Raw genomic sequence first — 21,116 nt, 5'->3', positions numbered from 1 at the left:
ATAGCGTGGCGCGTTATTCAAATACCTCAAAAATGCAAAAACGTCAATTTTTCAAACATATGACTATTTTACACCATTTTAAAGACAAGACTCTCGTTAATCTAACCACACTGTCCGATTTAAAAAAGGCTTTACAACGAAAGCAAAACATTAGATTATGTCAGCAGAGTACCCAGCCAGAAATAATCAGACACCCATTTTTCAAGCTAGCATATAATGTCACATAAACCCAAACCACAGCTAAATGTAGCACTAACCTTTGATGATCTTCATCAGGTGACAACCCTAGGACATTATGTTATACAATACATGCATGTTTTGTTCAATCAAGTTCATATTTATATCAAAAACCATCTTTTTACATTAGCATGTGACTAGCATTCTCACCAAACACTGCCGGTGAATTTACTAAATTACTCACGTTAAACGTTCACAAAAAGCATAACAATTATTTTAAGAATTATAGATACAGAACTCCTCTATGCACTCGATATGTCCGATTTTAAAATAGCTTTTCGGTGAAAGCACATTTTGCAATATTCTCAGTAGATAGCTCGGCATCACAGGGCTAGCTATTTAGACACCCAGCAGGTTTAGCACTCACCAAAGTCAGATTTACTATAAGAAAAATGTTATTACCTTTGCTGTCTTCGTCAGAATGCACTCCCAGGACTTCTACTTCAATAAAAAATGTTGGTTTGGTCCCAAATAATCCATTGTTATATCCAAATAGCGGCGTTTTGTTTGTGCGTTCAAGACACTATCCGAAAGGGTAAATAAGGGTGACGAGCATGGCGCAATTCATGACAAAAAAATTCTAAGTATTCCATTACCGTACTTCGAAGCATGTCAACCGCTGTTTAAAATACATTTTTATGCAATTTTTCTCATAAAAAAGCGATAATATTCCAACCGGGAATCTGCGTTTAGGTAAACAGACGAAAGAAAATAAAGCATGGGGTCGACTCGGGCACGCGCCTAAGCCCATAGTACTCTGATCGGCCACTTGCCAAAAGCGATAATGTGTTTCAGCCAGAGGCTGCCTTGATATCGTTCAGCTTTTTCCCGGGCTCTGAGAGCCTATGGGAGCAGTAGAAAGTGTCACGTTATAGCAAAGATCCTCAGTCTTCAATAAAAAGAGCCAAGATGAAACACAACTTGTCAGACAGGCCACTTCCTGCATGGAATCTTCTCAGGTTTTGGCCTGCCATATGAGTTCTGTTATACTCACAGACACCATTCAAACAGTTTTAGAAACTTTAGGGTGTTTTCTATCCAAAGCCAATAATTATATGCATATTCTAGTTACTGGGCAGGAGTAGTAACCAGATTAAATCGGGTACGTTTTTTATCCGGCCGTGTCAATACTGCCCCCTAGCCCTAACAGGTTAAATCCATTATTAAAAATTGGAAAGAATATGGCACCACAACAAACCTGCCAAGAGAGGGCCGCCCATCAAAACACTCGGACCAGGTAAGGAGGGCATTAATCAGAGAGGCAACAAAGATACCAAAGATCTCTGCTGTGGAGCTTTGCAGCTCCTTCAGGGTTACTGGAGTATCTGTCCATAAGACCACTTTAAGCCATACACTCCACAGAGTTGGCCTTACAGAAGAGTGGCCATAAAAAAAGTCATTGATTAAAGAAAAAAATAAGCAAACACGTTTGGTGTTTGCCAAAAGGCATGTGGGAGACTCCCCAAACATATGGAAGAAGGTACTCTGGTCAGATGAAAAAAAAATTGAGCCTTTTGGCCATCAAGGAAAATGCTATGTCTGGCGCAAATCCAACACCTCTCATCACCCCGAGAACACCATCCGCACATGGTGGTGGCAGCATCATGCTGTAGGGATGTTTTTCCATCGGCAGGGACTGGGAAACTGGTTAGAATTGAAGGAATGATGGTGCTAAATACAGGGAAATTCTTGAGAGAAACCTGTTTCACTCGTCCAGAGATTTGAGACTGGGATGCAGGTTCACCTTCCAGCAGGACAATGACCCAAAGCATACTGCTAAAGCAACACTTGAGTGGTTTAAGGGGAAACATTGAAATGTCTTTAAATGGCCTCGTCAAAGCCCAGAGCTCAATCCAATTGAGAATCTATGGTATGACTTAAAGATCGCTGTACACCAGCGGAACCCATCCAACTTGAAGGAGCTGGAGCAGTTTGCCTTGAAGAATGGGCAAAAATCCCAGTGTCTAGATGTGCCAAGCTTTTAGAGACTTGCCCCAAGAGACTTGCAGCTGTAATTGCTGAAAAAGGTGGCTCTACAAAGTATTGACTTGGGGGGTGAATAGTTATGCACGCTCAAGTTCTGTTTTTTTGTCTTATTTGTTTCACAATGAAAAATATTTTGCATCTTCAAAGTGGTAGGCATGTTGTGTAAATCAAATGATATTTTAATTACAGGTTGTAAGGCAACAAAATAGGAAAAATGCCAGGGGGTGTGAATACTTTCCCAAGCCACTGTATAAGTTATAACTCGTAGTGATACTTTGCTGTGTGCTGCCACTCACCAAAAAAACGATTGGTCACAGACAGCATTTCTGCAGCATTTACTGGAGAGCTTGGAGTTCTCCCGTGCAAGATGCAAGCCACTGAAGCAAGTCGTCAAACCGACATCCGAATGTTTTGAAAATGTATTTTCTCGCCAATGCTTCGCATAGGTTGGACGAGAGACGTGTATTCTTCATTGTCCCCTCTTGTAGTATTCAGTGGAAGAACTTGCCATTTTCTCAGTCTTTTCTTCTTCTTCTCTTGAGTAGTTGTTGCAGTTCAAATCAAAAAGAGACATGTTTGTTTCTGTGGCAAAAAATTAGTGTCGTAAAGCATAGAACAGCAGACTAGCCTGACATGCTGCTAGCATTTGTCAACAGGCACATAACACGGAAGTTCAAATGTCGTTGCTAGCTGGAGTCAAATAGAGTGGCTTGACCCCTCTTGCTTGGTAAGCTACTCTTGCTCCCAAGCCCCCTGGTGGATATACACTATACAAGGCGGACTTCCTCTCTGAGTGGAACGCAATGGATAGTCTGCTGGCCCATCCACAAACGTAGCTCAACTGAGTGGAGCTCGTAGCCACCTTTTGATGGATTGGTATCCCCACTCAGTCTCTCCTGACAGACAGACGTACAGACAGAGACGTTCCAGATAACAGGCAGGGCACCAGCCAATCAGCAGCGAGCACAGCTATTCCCTTCCCACCCTACTGTAAGTATGAGTTACTAACTAAGACTGTATCTCTCTCCTCTGGTATTTCCCAAAGACATTCTTATTCAATCTTCTTGATTCATTGCATACAACTGTGGTGCTTCCACTGAAGCTAAATGCTACAGGCTAAAACATCAGGTTTGAATAGGTGATTTGCTGATAAGAGAACCAGGAAACAATCTATGCTATATGCTGCACTAACAACATTACCTAAATGCTTACCACTGCAGTAGTGGCAAACTGATAACCTGCTCGCTATGTTGTCCTAACGCTATGGCTATCTAATCCATTCCGCAGGAAACGGATCCATGCAATATAGATTCCCAGATTCCATTCCAGAGAGGGTTTCTCAATAGATCAGTGGGCTTATTGGATCTATGGATTCGCTCTAGTTCATTCGTCTCTAGCGCACAGTGAAGCTAGTGAATGAATATAGACTCACTGTGCTGACGGAGGGAGTCTGGCTCTGTCTGTCAGCTTACACCCTATTAGGAGCAGTGATGGAGTGTGTGTTTTTGGTTTTCCAAGGAAAACAAGGAAAAAAAGTGGGGACATTTCATCGGTCCACACAAGGAAAATGGCAATTTTAGGCTTAGGGGTTAGGTTTAGGGTTACAATTAGGGTTAGGAGTTAGGGAAAATAGTATTTTGAATGGGAATCAATTGTTTGGACCCCAAAAGGATAGTAAAACAAACGTGTGTGCGCACATGCATATCTGTCTGTCTGTCTGTCTGTCTGTCTGTCTGTCTGTCTGTATTTGTTCACCTACACGTGTATTTTCCTGCTTAGGGCATATGTGCGTGTATGCACATATTTACATCTACCCATCTGTGTATGTGTGTGTTTGCAGAAGCGATAAAGTCCATTCCTGGAATGGCTCTGGCCTTGTGACCCAGCCGTCCAGCCACACTGGGGTTTGACTGGGGCCAGTAGAGTAGTCTAGCTAGTGGACAGGTAGAGGAGACAGGGCTAATGCATTTACTGGAGTGGAGACAGCTCACTCCCTGCACCTGATCACATTACAGCCATAGAGAGGAAAGAGAGAACGAGAGAGAGAGAGAAGAGAGAGAGAGAGAGAACAGAGAGAGAGAGAGAGAGAGAGAGAGAGAGAGAGAGAGAGAGTGTGTGTGAGAGATGAGAGGGAGAGAGAGAGAGATTAGAGAGAAAGAAAGACAGGGCAGAGACAGATATCTTGGGAGAGACAGCAGGGGAAAATAGATGGGGTAGATAAAGAGAAAGGGAGGAACAAAGAGTGCAAGAGAGAACAAGAAAGAGAGGGCAGAGAAGCTGAAAGCCGAGAGAAATAGCAGGAGAGAGCGTGAACAGCGAAATAATGGAAGAGGGTGTCAGAAAGAAAGAGAGAGAGTCATTGCGACAGAAAGAGAGAGGAGCAGGCTCTGGTTACTGCAGCCCTGCCAGCCTGACTACACCGGACAGGCTGGTGGGTCCACGGGGACAGGGGTGACAACCAGGGGACAGCTGGAAACACAGGGACAAGGATGGGCAATCTGGCCAGGGTGTGGGTAACCTGAACTGGGGTGTGAGAGTGGGATATGAGGGGTGGGTGTGGGTCCAGAGACATGGGTATTGGGTGAAGGAGCAGCAGTAGTAATAGTAGTGGATACCAAGCTAAGGATAGTCCTAGGAATGGAGTTGGCTAGGAAGTTGATCATGGAGACTGCTTGTAATGTAGGGTCAGAGGGAAGAGTGTGTAAAGAGTGAAGGAAATGACTGAAATAGGCTAGGTGGTGTGTAGAGGCAGTGGGAAGGGCAGAGTGTTGGCTGGGTGTAGTATGTAAAAAGGCAAGAGGCAGAGAGTAAAGCAATTCAAATGTTCTCTGAAAACAACATGCAAACTGAGGTACAGGGATCACAGTGTAACAAAGCATATAGGTCTAACTCCGGGCTCAAATACATATCATAGCAATGAGTGGTCCTCTATAGGACAACATGAAGAGAACTATACAAGTGCTAGTTTGAGCACAGAAGCGTAGCCTAGCTTTGGGCCAGTAACCGAAAGGTCACTGGTTGACTAGGTGAAAAAAAATCTGTCAATGTGTCCTTGAGCAAGGCACTTAACCCTAATTGCTCCAGGGTCACAGTCAATAATGGCTGATCCCTGGACGTGACCCCGCTCTCTGAGAGTCTCAGGGGGAGTCGGATATGTAAAAAACGAATTTCCAATTCACTCATGTATATAATACACGCATGTACATGAAATAGGGCAAATGTAAGCACCCACCTAACTATTATTAATAATAACGTCCCAAGAGCCCATATAGCCAAGCGTCAGAATAGCATTCAAACAATCTATACCCAGTAGACAGTTCCAGAGCGGGCAGCTGGGAGCATCATCCAGTCGGTCTCATTTATCATAGGTGTAGCAGAGACACCAAACCGGCCTCAGCTAGCTCCCAGGCTATCCTTAAATAAGAGATGAACAGTACAACTCAGGCTAGCCACACACTCAAACATACCTACACTGACATCCCAACACACACATAGCACACCATGCATACTGACACCACAACCACATTCACCACACACACTGCTGCTACTGTTTATTATCTATCCTGTTGCCTAGTCACTTTACCTCTACCTATATATACACACATAGCTAACTCAATTACATCGTACCCCTGTACATCGAGTCGGTACCTCGTGTAAAAAGCCATGTTACTTTTACACGTTATTGTTATTCGTTATTAACTGAATTTATTTCTCCTTGTCACCTTCTATTTTTTTTTCTTTCAATCTTAACTCTACATTGTTGAAAAAGGACCCGTAAGAAAGCATTTCGACTTCAGTCAACACCTGTTGTTTACGAAGCATGTGACAAATATACACTGCTCAAAAAAATAAAGGGAACACTTAAACAACACATCCTAGATCTGAATGAAAGAAATAATCTTATTAAATACTTTTTTCTTTACATAGTTGAATGTAATGACAAAATCACACAAAAATAATCAATGGAAATCCAATTTATCAACCCATGGAGGTCTGGATTTGGAGTCACACGCAAAATTAAAGTGGAAAACCACACTACAGGCTGATCCAACTTTGATGTAATGTCCTTAAAACAAGTCAAAATGAGGCTCAGTAGTGTGTGTGGACTCCACGTGCCTGTATGACCTCCCTACAATGCCTGGGCATGCTCCTGATGAGGTGGCGGATGGTCTCCTGAGGGATCTCCTCCCAGACCTGGACTAAAGCATCCGCCAACTCCTGGACAGTCTGTGGTGCAACGTGGCGTTGGTGGATGGAGCGAGACATGATGTCCCAGATGTGCTCAATTGGATTCAGGTCTGGGGAACGGGCGGGCCAGTCCATAGCATCAATGCCTTCCTCTTGCAGGAACTGCTGACACACTCCAGCCACATGAGGTCTAGCATTGTCTTGCATTAGGAGGAACCCAGGGCCAACCGCACCAGCATATGGTCTCACAAGGGGTCTGAGGATCTCATCTCGGTACCTAATGGCAGTCAGGCTACCTCTGGCGAGCACAGAGGGCTCTGTGGCCCCCCAAAGAAATGCCACCCCACACCATGACTGACCCACCGCCAAACCGGTCATGCTGGAGGATGTTGCAGGCAGCAGAACGTTCTCCACGGCGTCTCCAGACTCTGTCACGTCTGTCACGTGCTCAGTGTGAACCTGAGCACGTGACAGAACCACGTGCTCAGTGTGAACCCACAGTAGTAGATACTACCACACCCTTTTATATAAGTGTTTTTTTATTGGGTGCAATTGTATCAAGTGCTAAGGAGTGTAAGGATACGTGGTTACTGTTGATCCTAGGGGTCCTCCGTAGCTCATGTCATGTTGAGAAGATGCTAGCTAAATAAATCAGTTAGCATAATCCTAACTTGGTTGTCAGTCATCAGTATGGTATGAGGTGAAATTAAGTCGTCACCTTATAAAAAGCTGTCCACTTGTCTGTCGACTAACAGGTGTTGACTGAAGTCGGGACGCAGCTGAAGTGGGCTCAACCAACCTCAAAAGGAGGCAGGTAAGGAGGAGTATTCTGATTCAGTATTCTGAATCAGAAAGTATATATATATATATATATATGCACACACACACAGCTCAAAAAAATAAAGGGAACACTTAAACAACACAATGTAACTCCAAGTCAATCACACTTCTGTGAAATTAAACTGTCCACTTAGGAAGCAACACTGATTGACAATAAATTTCACATGCTGTTGTGCAAATGGAATAGACAACAGGTGGAAATTATAGGCAATTAGCAAGACACCCCCAATAAAGGAGTGGTTCTGCAGGTGGGGACCACAGACCACTTCTCAGTTCCTATGCTTCCTGGCTGATGTTTTGGTCACTTTTGAATGCTGGCGGTGCTTTCACTCTAGTGGTGGCATGAGACGGAGTCTACAACCCACACAAGTGGCTCAGGTAGTGCAGCTCATCCAGGATGGCACATCAATGCGAGCTGTGGCAAGAAGGTTTGCTGTGTCTGTCAGCGTAGTGTCCAGAGCATGGAGGCGCTACCAGGAGACAGGCCAGTACATCAGGAGACGTGGAGGAGGCCGTAGGAGGGCAACAACCCAGCAGCAGGACCGCTACCTCCGCCTTTGTGCAAGGAGGAGCAGGAGGAGCACTGCCAGAGCCCTGCAAAATGACCTCCAGCAGGCCACAAATGTGCATGTGTCTGCTCAAACGGTCAGAAACAGACTCCATGAGGGTGGTATGAGGGCCCGACGTCCACAGGTGGGGGTTGTGCTTACAGCCCAACACCGTGCAGGTCGTTTGGCATTTGCCAGAGAACACCAAGATTGGCAAATTCGTCACTGGTGCCCTGTGCTCTTCACAGATGAAAGCAGGTTCACACTGAGCACGTGACAGACGTGACAGAGTCTGGAGACGCCGTGGAGAACGTTCTGCTGCCTGCAACATCCTCCAGCATGACCGGTTTGGCGGTGGGTCAGTCATGGTGTGGGGTGGCATTTCTTTGGGGGGGCCGCACAGCCCTCCATGTGCTCGCCAGAGGTAGCCTGACTGCCATTAGGTACCGAGATGAGATCCTCAGACCCCTTGTGAGACCATATGCTGGTGCGGTTGGCCCTGGGTTCCTCCTAATGCAAGACAATGCTAGACCTCATGTGGCTGGAGTGTGTCAGCAGTTCCTGCAAGAGGAAGGCATTGATGCTATGGACTGGCCCGCCCGTTCCCCAGACCTGAATCCAATTGAGCACATCTGGGACATCATGTCTCGCTCCATCCACCAACGCCACGTTCCACCACAGACTGTCCAGGAGTTGGAGGATGCTTTAGTCCAGGTCTGGGAGGAGATCCCTCAGGAGACCATCCGCCACCTCATCAGGAGCATGCCCAGGTGTTGTAGGGAGGTCATACAGGCACGTGGAGGCCACACACACACTACTGAGCCTCATTTTGACTTGTTTTAAGGACATTACATCAAAGTTGGATCAACCTGTAGTGTGGTTTTCCACTTTAATTTTGAGTGTGACTCCAAATCCAGACCTCCATGGGTTGATAAATTGGATTTCCATTGATTATTTTTGTGTGATTTTGTTGTCAGCACATTCAACTATGTAAAGAAAAAAGTATTTAATAAGATTATTTCTTTCATTCAGATCTAGGATGTGTTGTTTTAAGTGTTCCCTTTATTTTTTTGAGCAGTATATAGAGGCTATTCACATATATATATATATATATATATATATATATAAGTGAATAGCCTCTGAACCACGCCCCTAGCCGTCTGTCAAAGACTCAAGCCACCCAATGGGACATTAAGACAAACGGTTTAAAGCAGTCCTTTCCCTCAGATGGAAAAAAAGACTAATGAACACACCTTTACATGTATATTTAAGAAATGTATTCTATTTTTGTCTTGACATTTCTGAAAGACAAGACTTGCTGAAGGTTAACTTCACCTAATTGTATGGAACATTAAACATATAGTGTAAGGAGCACTTAGTTTCACATGTCCCCTTTTCCCTAATCCCTACCATACATAATCTCTGGATACAGAGTTGTGGGTTCACAAAGTCAAGTGGAGGCTATCAAAACGGGTAAACAAGCTAAAAACAGAGAGAGAGAGAGAGGGGAAGGAGAGTCTTATCGGCAGAAGGCAGGAGTCTCCCTCTCTCCATCTCCTCTAGTCTCTCCCATATTGTCAAAGGCTTTCAGCTCCAGTTGGCTCGGACAAAAGGGAGTGAGGACGCCGGGGGCTTTTCCCGCTATGATCACCGTGGTGCTGGCCTGGCTGGATAAACAGCCCGATTAGGCCGGTGAATGGGCCCCCATTAAGGACATCCACACTAGTAGAGCGGGCCCCCGCGGGGCGGGGAGCGCGGGGCCCCCGGGGCCAGCGGCCCACTCAGGAACCTGAGAGACACCTGACAACCTGGACTCTCCCACTCAATATACACAGGTCCAAAGGAGAGGGATATCTAAATGCAAAGGGGGGGGGGGGGGGGGGGGGGAGTCTGTTTAAGACATAAACAATTAGCCAAGGACTGTGAGGCAGTAGAGCTAGTAAGTCTTTCTTACCAGAACATTTATAAAAGGTAACACAATATACAAATGTGGGACTGCAAACAAGTCACTTTTTTTTTTGCCAAGCATAACTGATTCTGTTTAGCATTTCAAAAGAATGTGTTTACCACTACAGTGTAGCCAGACAAAATAGACAACCATCTGAGAAGCAACCAGACATAGTAACACGCAACCACCTGGCATTACCACTGGGTGCTATGAGGTCAGCTTACTGATAGGGGGCAGTAGAGCAAGAGAGAGATCACTGGTCCACCTCTCTTTTTAGTTCAATTAAATGAGACCCTCTTTGACTCAGAGAGGGCAAGACCTTCTCAATCCCTCCCATGACATTTGGTTGGCGTGTCTTATGCCATCTTGTAAAAAGGCAGGGGGGGGGGGGGGGGGGGGCAATGAGTAAACACATAAGTGTTAGAAGTGTAGGCAGGATGTGTGTGTGTGTTTATTGCTTTCAGTACAGCAATGCTGTTAAATAAATTAAATCTCAGCCTCCAGTATTTATGCTGCAATAGTTTGAGTGTCGGGGGGCTAGGGTAAGTCTGTTATATCTGGAGTATTTCTCAGGTCTTATCCGGTGTCCTGTGTGAATTTAATTCTCCCTCCTTCTTTCTCTCAAAGGACCTGAGCCCTAGGACCATGTCTCAGGACTACCTGGCCTGATGACTCCTTGCTGTCCCCAGTCTACCAGGTCATGCTGCTGCTCCAGTTTCAACTGTTCTCCCTGCGGCTATGGAACCCTGACCTGTTCACTGGATGTGCTACCTTGTCCCGAACATGCTGTTTTGGACTCTGAAGGATCGGCTATGAAAAGCCAACTGACATTTACTCCTGAGGTGCTGACCTGTTGCACCCTCTACAACCACTGTGATTATTATTATTTTACCCTGGTGGTCATCTATGAACGTTTGAACATCTTGGCCATGTACTGTTATAATCTCCACCCGGCACAGCCAGAAGAGGACTGGCCACCCCTCAGAGCCTGGTTCCTCTCTAGGCTTCTTCCTAGGTTCTGGACTTTCTAGGGAGTTTTTCCTAGCCACCGTGCTTCTACACATGCAATCCTTGCTGTTTGGGGTTTTAGGCTAGTTTCTGTACAGCACTTTGTGACATCAGCTGATGTAAAAAGGGCTTTATAAATCAATTTGATTGATTGATTGATTGATTGTTGAAAAAGAGGGAGGGGCGGTGATTAAAAAAAACAAATCAAAAAGTGGGAGTAGACCGATGGGAAGAATTACTTGCAGTAAGAGTAGAGTTCAAGAGGTAGACAGGAAGACTAAATAAAGAGAGGGACAGAGAAGGGAGTGCAGGAGTGTGGGAGAGACACTGGAAGAGGGGAAAAGGAATGAAGGAGAGAGAGAGACCTAGGGATGGAGGTCAATAACAAAATTACAGAGACAGAGGGAGAGAGACGGGAGTGTGGGAGACAGAGAGCAGGACCGGAAGAGGAAAAATGAAAGGAGAACAGGAGAGAGAAAGAACTAGAATGCTCTGTTTCATTTCACCTTTTTTTTTTTAAACAGAGACACAAACAGAGGAGTTTGTTCTGGACTGGAACACGAGCCGCACACACCACATGCTCTCCAGGGGTACAATTTCACAGCCCCTAATTACAGTGGGGTGTAGGATTTCTTATTGGGGCCTGCCAACATCCCAACACACACACTATTATACATGCACACAAACACACGAAGGCATACACACTCACAGAAACACACATGCATGCACACACACACACACAACACACAAATCCACCCATTCAAACAAAACACACTTACACAAGCATGCATTCAAGTACACACCCATGGTCGAACTTCCGGAGCACTAACTACAGTACAATTCAAGCCTCTTATTATGTCAGGGCCATGCCTAGTTTCAGTTCATTTATAGAAATATCACAACTATTTCAGATTCATAATTCCTATAATGCAATATGCATGTAATAATGATGTCCTTTACTGTACTATATAGACTACATGGACAAAAGTATGTGGACACCCCTTGAAATTAGTGGATTCTGCTATTTCAGCCACATCTGTTGTTGACAGGTGTATAAAATCGAGCACTAAACCATGGAATCTCAATAGACAAATTGGCAATAGAATGGCCTTACTGAAGAGCTCCGTGACTTTCAATGTGGCACTGTCATAGGATGCCACCTTTCCAACAAGTCAGTTCGTCAAATTTCTGCCCTGCTAGAGCTGCCCCGGTCAACTGTAAGTGCTGTTATTGTGAAGTGGAAATGTCTAGGACCAACAACAGCTCAGCCGCGAAGTGGTAGGCCACACAAGCTCACAGAACAGGACCGCGAAGTGCTTGAAGCGCGTAGCACGTAAAAATCATCTGTCATCGGTTGCAACACTCACTACCGAGTTCCAAAGTGCCTCTGGAAGCAATGTCAGCACAAGAACTGTTCGTCTGGAGTTTCATGAAAATGGGGTTCCATGGCCGAGCAGCCGCAAACAAGCCTAAGATCACCATGCGAAATGCCAAGCGTTGGTTGGAGTGGTGTAAAGCTCGACGCCATTGGACTCTGGAGCAGTGGAAACACGTTCACTGGAGTGAAGAATCACGCTTCATTGTCTGGCAGTCCGACGAATCTGGCTTTGGCGGATGCCAGGAGAAAGCTACCTGCCCCAATGCATAGTGCCAAATGTAGTTTGGTGGAGGAGGAATAATTGTCTGGGGCTGTTTTTCATGGTTGGGGCTAGGCCCCTTAGTTCCAGTGAAGGGAAATCTTAACGCTACAGCATACAATGACATTCTAGTTGATTCGGTTCTTCCAACTTTGTGGCAACAGTTTTGGGAAGGTATTTTCCTATTTCAGCATAACAAAGCCCCTGTGCACAAAACCAAGTCCATACAGAAATGGTTTGTCGAAATCGGTGTGGAAGAACTTGACTGGCTTGCACAGAGCCCTGACCTCAACCCCATCAAATACCTTTGGGATGACTTGGAACGCCGACTGCGAGCCAGGCCTAATCGCCCAACATCAGTGCCCGACCTCAGTAATGCTCTTGTGGCTAAATGGAAGCAAGTCCCAGCAGCAATGTTCCAACATTAGTTGAAAGCCTTCCCAGAAGAGTGGAGGCTGTTATAGCAGCAAAGGGGGGACCAACTCCATATCATATTAATGCCCATGATTTTGGAATGAGATGTTCAATGAGCATGTATACACATACTTTTGGCCATGTAGTGTATTTATGTATATATTGTATATTACTGTACTGTATCTACAGTGTACAAAGGTTACTGTATATTCTGCACTGCAGTAGCGAACAGTGGTCTTTTTATTAATCTCTTTTTATTCCTCTTCTCCCTCTCCTCGAGTACTTTTTAGGTCATGAATAATGGCCTATGCTCTGACACCGTCTTCCACATGGCAAGGCCATCGTCATGGGAACATCCGTTTAAGCTGAATGGAGAGGTACATCCTTTTGCCATTACACCCCCCTTCCCCATGTCCCTGATACTTATACCTCAGTGCTTCAATTATAACTAAAGCAACTCTGTAAAGTATTCTACTAGTACGTACTATATATATAACTAAAGCAACTCTGTAAAGTATTCTACTAGTACGTACTATATATATATATATATATATATATATATATATATATATATATATATATATATATATATATATATATATATATATATAGTATGTACTAGTAGAATACTTTACAGAGTTGGTTTAGTTATAATTGAAGCACTGAGGTATAAGTATCAGGGACGTGGGGGAGGGGGGTGTAATGGCAAAAGGATGTACCTCTCCATTCAGCTTAAACGGATGTTCCCATGACGACGGCCTTGCCATGTGGAAGACGGTGTCAGAGCATAGGATATATATATATATATATATATATATATATATATATGTGTGTGTGTGTGTGTGTCCTGAAAGTCCCTGCTTCATTTCCACTCCTCTCTTTTCACACACTCCCTCATTTAGATTCACTGTACAATGCAGGTTTTTATTTCCTTTCTCAAGGAATCCTCCAAAGTAGGAAAAAAAGAGAAACTAGGCCATTAAGCTGCGGTAAAGCCTCTCCCTTGCCTGAAGTATCCCCCTCTCTCCCTCCCTCTTTCTCTCGCTTTGTCACCCTCCCTCTTGGCCTCTCATTCTTTCTGGGTCCTTTCCCTGCCTGAAGTCCTACCTTCTTCTCCTTTCTTTTTCTCCCCAATCTGTTACCCCTTCCTACCTTTTCTTCTTCTCTTTCCTGCTGTCTGCCTCTCTCCCTTTCTCCCCCTCTTCGTCCCTCCCTCCCTCTATCTAACCCCCATGTCTTGCCTGTCCTGCACTCCCCTTCAGGTCTCTCTCTCCCCCCTACCCTGTGTAGTCCCAGGTCCTCCTGGGTTAATCGCTTGGTGGACCAGATGCATGGGCTCATTAACCTGGTACAACCTGCTAAGAGGCTGCAGCCTGCCTGAGCCCACAGCCAAGGAGAACAGGAGAAACAGAGAGAGGAGGAAAGGCATTTGGGGGGAGGGGGGGGGGCATTGAGAGAAAGAGGTAGAGAGAGAGAGAGAGAGAGAGGTAGAGAGAGAGAGAGAGGTAGAGAGAGAGAGAGAGAGATAGAGAGATAGAGAGGTAGAGAGGTAGAGAGGTAGAGAGGTAGAGAGGTAGAGAGAGAGAGAGAGAGAGAGAGAGAGAGAGAGAGGGCCATGAGGGTGGGAGTGGCTACCTAACCTTATTCTCAGAATCCTTCAGCTTCATGGGACGTTTATATATCGTAATGCTTTCATTTCATTCATTCCGACTCCATTTCCATGCATGGTTCTCATGTTATTCCCGAAAAGCCCACCCACTCCTCAGGGTATGAGAGTCAGAGAGAGGTCAGCATAATGCCCAGCCCCCACCATCACCCGCCTCCAACATCCTTCTGCACCCCTTCACAACTCACACTGGAGCCCCCGTCCCCCTCCGTCCATAACCCATTTCCAAAGAGGGAGAAGAAAAAAGTGCTAAAAAAAATAAAAAAATATTGTTTTTCTTCTTACACACTGCTGTCTCTCACCCCTATCTAACCCCTCACCATATCCAAATCTAAACCGCCATCATATCACATAAACCCCCACACCCCCTGATGTCTAAGCAGACCGTTTGTTATGTGTGGAATAAATGAGCTCATTCATACAGTATCGAGTGGGAGCTCCGTCCCCTTCCCTTCACCACTGGCCCAATGTCAACAACCCAGAAAGGTAGCTATGTCCTGGCCAGATTACAACTGCTATTACTGGGTAAAACAAGTCCCTCCCCCCTCTCTCTCTCTCTCTCCCTTATTCTAGAGGTAACCGACCAGGACCAGATTACTGGTGTACTTTGTTGGAAGCTACATGAAAAGATAGCCTCCCCCTATTCTTAGCCTCCCCCTATTCTTACCCAATTAACTGCTATTCTTATTCCAGTCAACTTTCCCTCTCCTCAATCCCGCTCTTTGCATCGTGACACTGCTCCTCTACGCATGGATGAATAAATACACTTCTCAGGAGGTTTCAGAACGTTTTCTATTGGCCTCTGGACAATCTATTGGTCTTTGGATGTTGACTTGCTTTAAGGCGTGTAAACTCTTCACCAAGACCTTACACAGCCAGGACCACACTCTGTACTTTAAAATCTAACACAACACGCAACCAACACTCAATAATCCTAACATGATAACTGGAATAGTAACTGTAAAAGCCAGAGAAAATAACCAGAAGGAGACCTCAGTTTAGATGAGAGAGAAAATCAAACTCATACAAGCCCAGAACAAGTACAAACAAAGCAATACAAGTCCAAAGTGTATTCCTGATGAAACTGAACACAAGTTATGACACCACCTCACAATAATAACCTTCCCTAAGGGGAGAAGCCTAACTTCCACTTAAGTCGAATTTTCACTTAGTCATGCATTGATGTCAATGAGTGACTAACTGAATTGGAAGTTATGTACCTAAGGGGCAGAATGGCGAATCCTGACTTACTTTTCATACTCCAGGTTGTCATGGTCACAGCGGGCGTCTTTGTGTTTCTCCCAGTCCTTCCCGTGACGGCATGTGGTGAGGGACACGATGTCCTTCCCATTATGGATGTGATGCAGGGCGTTACGGGTGTCCGACCCGATGCCCGTTAGATACCGCTTCCCTTTGAACATCAATAGGTACTTCCTGCGTGGGGGCACCGTGTTTCGCACCAACCAGCCCCTCTCACCCCCCTTCTGGGGGTGCTCCTTGGAGAACAGGGGGATGGAGACGTCGAACCCGGGCCTGAAGTGTTCCGTGTTGAGGCTGGCTTTAGCCAGGATGGCCTGGCCAATATTGAAGCCCAGGTCCTCGTTGTAGTTGGGCCAGGTGCCCGAGTACAGATTAAAGACAAGGTGGTTCTGTCCCTCGTTCCAGAGCGGGTAACCTTTGATACGATCGTCCAGGTTGGGCACGAACTGCCCCGAGAGCTGGTCTCGGTCCAAAGTGTCAATCCCCAAAACGAAGAGACACGCCTCGCGAGGGTCCGTGGTGTAGTACCGCGACTCGCCTATAGACGTCAGTATCTTCCGATAGCTCTCCGACACGCGTTCGCCCTTCTCCGACGGGTAGACGTATACTCTAAACCCGTCCCGCCCTCTACGTCGACATCTCGTAAAGTCGAAGCAGGTCTCCATGCGACAGCGACTGTCTTTATAGATGCCCGTCCAGGCTTGGTGACGCTGGTTGGGGGACTCGGCGGAACCCGGCCCCGTCTGGAGTTCCTCCAGCTGGGCATAGCCCGGCAGGAAGGCCCGGTCAGTCCAGTTGGGCCAGGGACGCACCACCTCGCCCCTCGGCCGCCCCAGCAGCTTGAAGAGACGGACCTGGACCCCGCCTCCCCAGTAGAAGAGCAGCAGCCAGCAGCAAGCACACAGCCCCAGCAGGACATACTTCTTACGTGCCTGCATGGGGCCCAGAGTGTCTCTCGTTCTCTATCACTCTCCTTCTCTCTCTTTTTCCCCTCTCTGCCCCTCAGTTCTAAGCCTCACAGCGGTGGGCGAGTCGTTTTGAAGGTCTAACAAGGAGGGTCCAATATAGAACCATGTGGTAACTTGGACATCGTCACTTCCAAGTCTGGTCCCATCCAGTTTGAGCCCATTGAGGATAAATAAATGGATGTTGAAGCCACTCGCTCCGGTTTCTCTCGCTCAGATTCGGGTGCTGTTAGCCTGTCTCTTGCTAGACAGTCTCTGTGGCGAGTGTGTGCACTTCCTGCACTGCCCGATGCTGAGGATGATGAAGGGCGATGTCTCCTCTCTCTCAAGCCCTCCTCGCCGCCTCATGGCGCCCGCTGTCTCCCGGGTCTCTCCTGAGGACGCAAATAAACGAGATCACAACTCAGTACACAACCGAGGAGCACTTAACAGCACAGCCAGAGCCCAGCAGCACTATGCACATTAACAAGTCAAGGAACACTGTCTCCCACCATTATGTAACGCACAACTCACGCTTATACCAACATGCCGATATACTGTATAAACCAAAACATACACTATCAGCATGAAGCGTGTAAATTAGCACAGCGGTGGTCATTTCATTCACAGAAAAATTCACTATAAAACCCCCTGAGTTGAACTGAAGATGAAATCTAGTCTCTTCAAACACAGACCTCGCTCAGTTCAGTTCGGATACAGACAGTTCTGGTGAGACAGACATAAAAAAACATTGACTCTCAAAGTTTAAACATACCACCACTCTATATTTGAAAAGGGTCAAAGTAGTTGGAATGTTTGGTCTGGTTATGCCATTGACGTCCAGTCCTGGAACTGTGGCGTTTTTGGTTTCAGTATGCCGAACATCAAGAAGCCAGCTCTGATATTATCATGTACTTCAAGCTCTGGTTGAGCAGCGTCAGATACAGCTGAGATGCAGTGGAGGGGAAGACGGGTAGCTGTTTAGCAACTGAAAGGGAGATTTGTAAAGTAAGGGAAATTAGAGCCACTTTATGGCGGTGTAATGTCTGTTAATCTTGGGGTGGGGAGAGAGTGGCTTTTTGTTACATTTGAAAACATCAACCCGTTATGTTTGCCAAAGCATCCCCCCATAACTCCCCAGTGGGTGTGTGTGTGGTGTGTATGGAACACCTCACAGAGCAGACCAGTGTTCCTACTGCCAGCCGGCACACAAAGGCAGCTTTCAGGTCTCACCTGCTCTCCCTCACTTTCTCTTTTCCTCCCCATCTCTACATCCCTCCCTCCCTTTCTTCTACCTCTCCATCACATTCTTCTACCTTCTCCATCCATGTAGAATTGATGGGCCCCCTTCATTTTGCTCCTGTTATCATGCTCCATACAGACGGGTGATATTGATCAATAATGCACTGTCTCATTAGACCAGTGTATTGTGATACTACAGAATTACCTTTGAATGACTACTGAAACATACATTTCCAGCTGTGTTTATGTGCAACCATATGTAAGTCAGGCGGTGTCTGTATGCAGGCCTCGTGACTATTTGTGTGTGTATATGTCCGTGTGTACGTACGTACGTACATACATATGTGTGCGCACATTAGGTAGTCTCAGTGAGCTCACAGAGCTATAGAGATTCTGGGTGTTGGTTTTTGGCTCAGCCAAGCTCCTCTCCCACAGCACAGTGGCAAGCAGACAAAGTTGTAAGGAAACAGACACTAGGGATCCCATTACATAGTCCTCATCAATAATTTACCAGCTCCTTTAGTTAAGACATTGATTTTCCTTTCTGCTTTATATCCCCTGCCTCTCCTGCTGAAGTAAAACTCAATCTACCTCAGCATACTCTCACACGGCTAAGACATATATCCAGTCTGACAAAAAAAAAAGGTAACCTGAGCTACGGGTTGGAACCGGTTCAGGGAACAGAACCAACAAGCAATTTTGAAGGACGGAAAAAGAACCCGGAACGAAAGTGATCTCTAGTGTTCCGGAACAAAAACGTTATTCTGAAATCTTGATAAATCGGTTAATAATGTCATTTTTTTGTTCCCAAGATATAGGGATTTTCCTCGGAACGATTGGAAAAACATTTTGGTTCCACCCCTGACCCGAGCACTATAAGGTCTTTGATGATTTGTAGTTTAGGGGGATGGTAATGATGAGGGTGATGGTAATGACAAGGATAGATTCTCACTTTCTTCTCCAACTAATACCGAGATATATTTTCACAAAACAAAATACACCAAAAGGTTTAATCCCACACTGCCACCAAAGAACCAGGGAAATGTCAACTATCCCCTCCACATCTATCAGTAATCCCCATTATCAACATTATGCAAGGCAACGATAGAACCCCAATCGCCATCCTGTTTGTTGTACTGTGTAAATGAAAACAGCACCGTAGTAATAGATGGCATTCACCATAGTAACACAGAAAACCCATTAGCGCTGGAAGCGCTAATGAATGTAGGCCAATACAAACCCAGGGCATGTCTGGGCTTAGGTTAGCCAGTAACAGCCTTTACACAAATGCACATAAACACACACCTTGAAGGAGTTACACAGCCTGCTAAGAGAGTATGTGGCTCCACTGTCACAGATCAATGATGAATGGATCAGTATGGTGGGGCCTAGCACTGAGAAAGGCCACATGGCCTGTTGAGGAGCGTTGAGGAGCCTGAGGGAAAGTACAGGATTCAGACAGAGGGGAACCTTTAGGGTTCTGGTTGGAAGCTCTTAGACGGCGTCCTTCCTTCCTTCCATCTTTTGTATGGTTGATCACTGGTCTGACAGGAAGCTTTGACACATATGGTAAAGAAGGGTTATGGATTTGTTTTTAGTTCCACCACCAATATGTTGATGTCAGACTCAAGAAGGTATCTGTGAAGTATTTCAACTTAGCCTTGAGATATGGGGTGAAAGAAGGTGTGGAAGCCGTCTAACAACCAAATACAGGCAAAGCAGACTCGAAAACTCTTCAGTAATTTGTCCCACTAGAAGGCATGAGACTTGAAAGAGTAAGGTATCTCTGGGGGATACTTGAGATGACTTTGACTTGCCTTTTCAGGTAAGTAGTGAATTCAAATAAGAAGAACTTTTGAGATGTGTGAGGATACTGCAATGCATTGTGGGAAGGCTAACACAAGGAAGTAGATGGGTCGTCAAAGCAGTAGGGAGTGAAATATACAGCGACTCCTTCCTTTGACTAATCAATGTTTGCTTATACACAGCACTTCTACTTGTCACCTGTGTGTTTGCATTGAGCATTAAAAGCCCCACCGTAAACTATACAGGTGCCTTGTGAAATCTCTTTATTAGCAAGACAAACAAACTCCAAGTTCCCTTCCTCACCCTAACCTCTCTACCTCCCATGCATTCTTAACTCTGGGTTTGTTGTTGGTTCACAAGCTTCAGTCAGTGTGGGTGACAGCTGGACCGGCGGCCTGCTCAAACCTCATCCATCCATCCATCCCTCCTCTGCCTCTCTCAGGACCTCGAAGACAGCCTACCCTCAACTTTGCCTGCTGTTCCCACAAGACTAAACTCGTCTCTCTGCAGCTATTGAAGGAAATGCAATTGAATCAGCAGTAGATGGAATTGTGTTTACAGCAACTGTCGACTGCTACAGCAACCGTCGACCGCTACTCAGATGCAATAATACAGAAGTGTAACAGGGTGGGGAATATGTATGAAGGCATTGATAAAACTGAAATGAGCTTGCGTTGGACTCTGAAGGAAGTAGTCATTTCCTCTGTGCATGGGGAAATGGCACTATTCTGTCGGAGATGATTTGCATAGGTATATAAAGTAGACTATAAATACACTCTCGATCAGCGGCATCCGATTTTAAAATAGTAACTCAATTCTTTCCGAACAGAGTTGGCATGCCCGAGTCAGTGTCTATCTGCGTGACAAAGTCACACAGAGACTCAAATCCTGAACTGCTACTTGTTAGGCTGGTTCTGCCAACGTGTTCAGTTAGTAAGGCTCTGTGTGTGTGTGTGCGCGCGTTTTTGTGCACGCACACAAAACGTTTGTCACTTGACTAAAGCTGGACACACGTTAGTCCAGGGAAATTGTTCCTGAAGAAAAACATATCTTGCGTTGAGCTGAGAGGCGAAGCCAGACTAAAATTAAGCGCTGGACTCTGTCATTAGAGGCCGGAGAACCGTAGCGGCAATTCCAAGGGCCACTCCTAGTCCTAGCCTTAATGTGCCATGCAATGTGTGCTTGTGGGGACGTGTGTGCTTGTGGGGACGTGCGTGTGTGTGTGTATGTGTATGTGTGGGTGTGTGGGTGGGTGTGGGTGTGTGTGTGTGGGTGTCTGTGTGGGTGTGTGTGTGTGGGTGTGTGTGTGTGTGGGTGTCTGTGTGGGTGTGTGTGTGTGTGTGTGTGTGTCTGTGTGGGTGTGTGTGGGTGTGTGTGTGTGTGGGTGTCTGT

The 21,116-nt window shown here is 45.9% G+C and overlaps 1 protein-coding gene across 3 annotated transcripts in view; it reads right to left on the bottom strand.

Moving 5' to 3' along the window:
• LOC106588496 (exostosin-1c) overlaps positions 1-21,116 on the bottom strand; it is a 74,371-nt gene that overhangs the window by 49,176 nt on the left and 4,079 nt on the right. For all 3 annotated transcript variants that reach the window (XM_014177593.3, XM_014177592.3, XM_014177594.3), the window contains exon 2: positions 15,724-17,071. In XM_014177593.3, coding sequence (XP_014033068.1) covers positions 15,724-16,670 — 947 coding nt within the window. In that variant the 5' untranslated portion in view covers positions 16,671-17,071. The remainder of the gene's footprint in view (positions 1-15,723; positions 17,072-21,116) is intronic.

Source organism: Salmo salar, chromosome 27, assembly GCF_965601325.2.
Source record: "Salmo salar chromosome 27, fSalSal1, whole genome shotgun sequence".
NCBI lineage: Eukaryota > Metazoa > Chordata > Actinopteri > Salmoniformes > Salmonidae > Salmo > Salmo salar.
The sequence above is the reverse complement of the archived record's forward strand: the minus strand, read 5'-3'. Positions and strand labels throughout refer to the sequence as shown.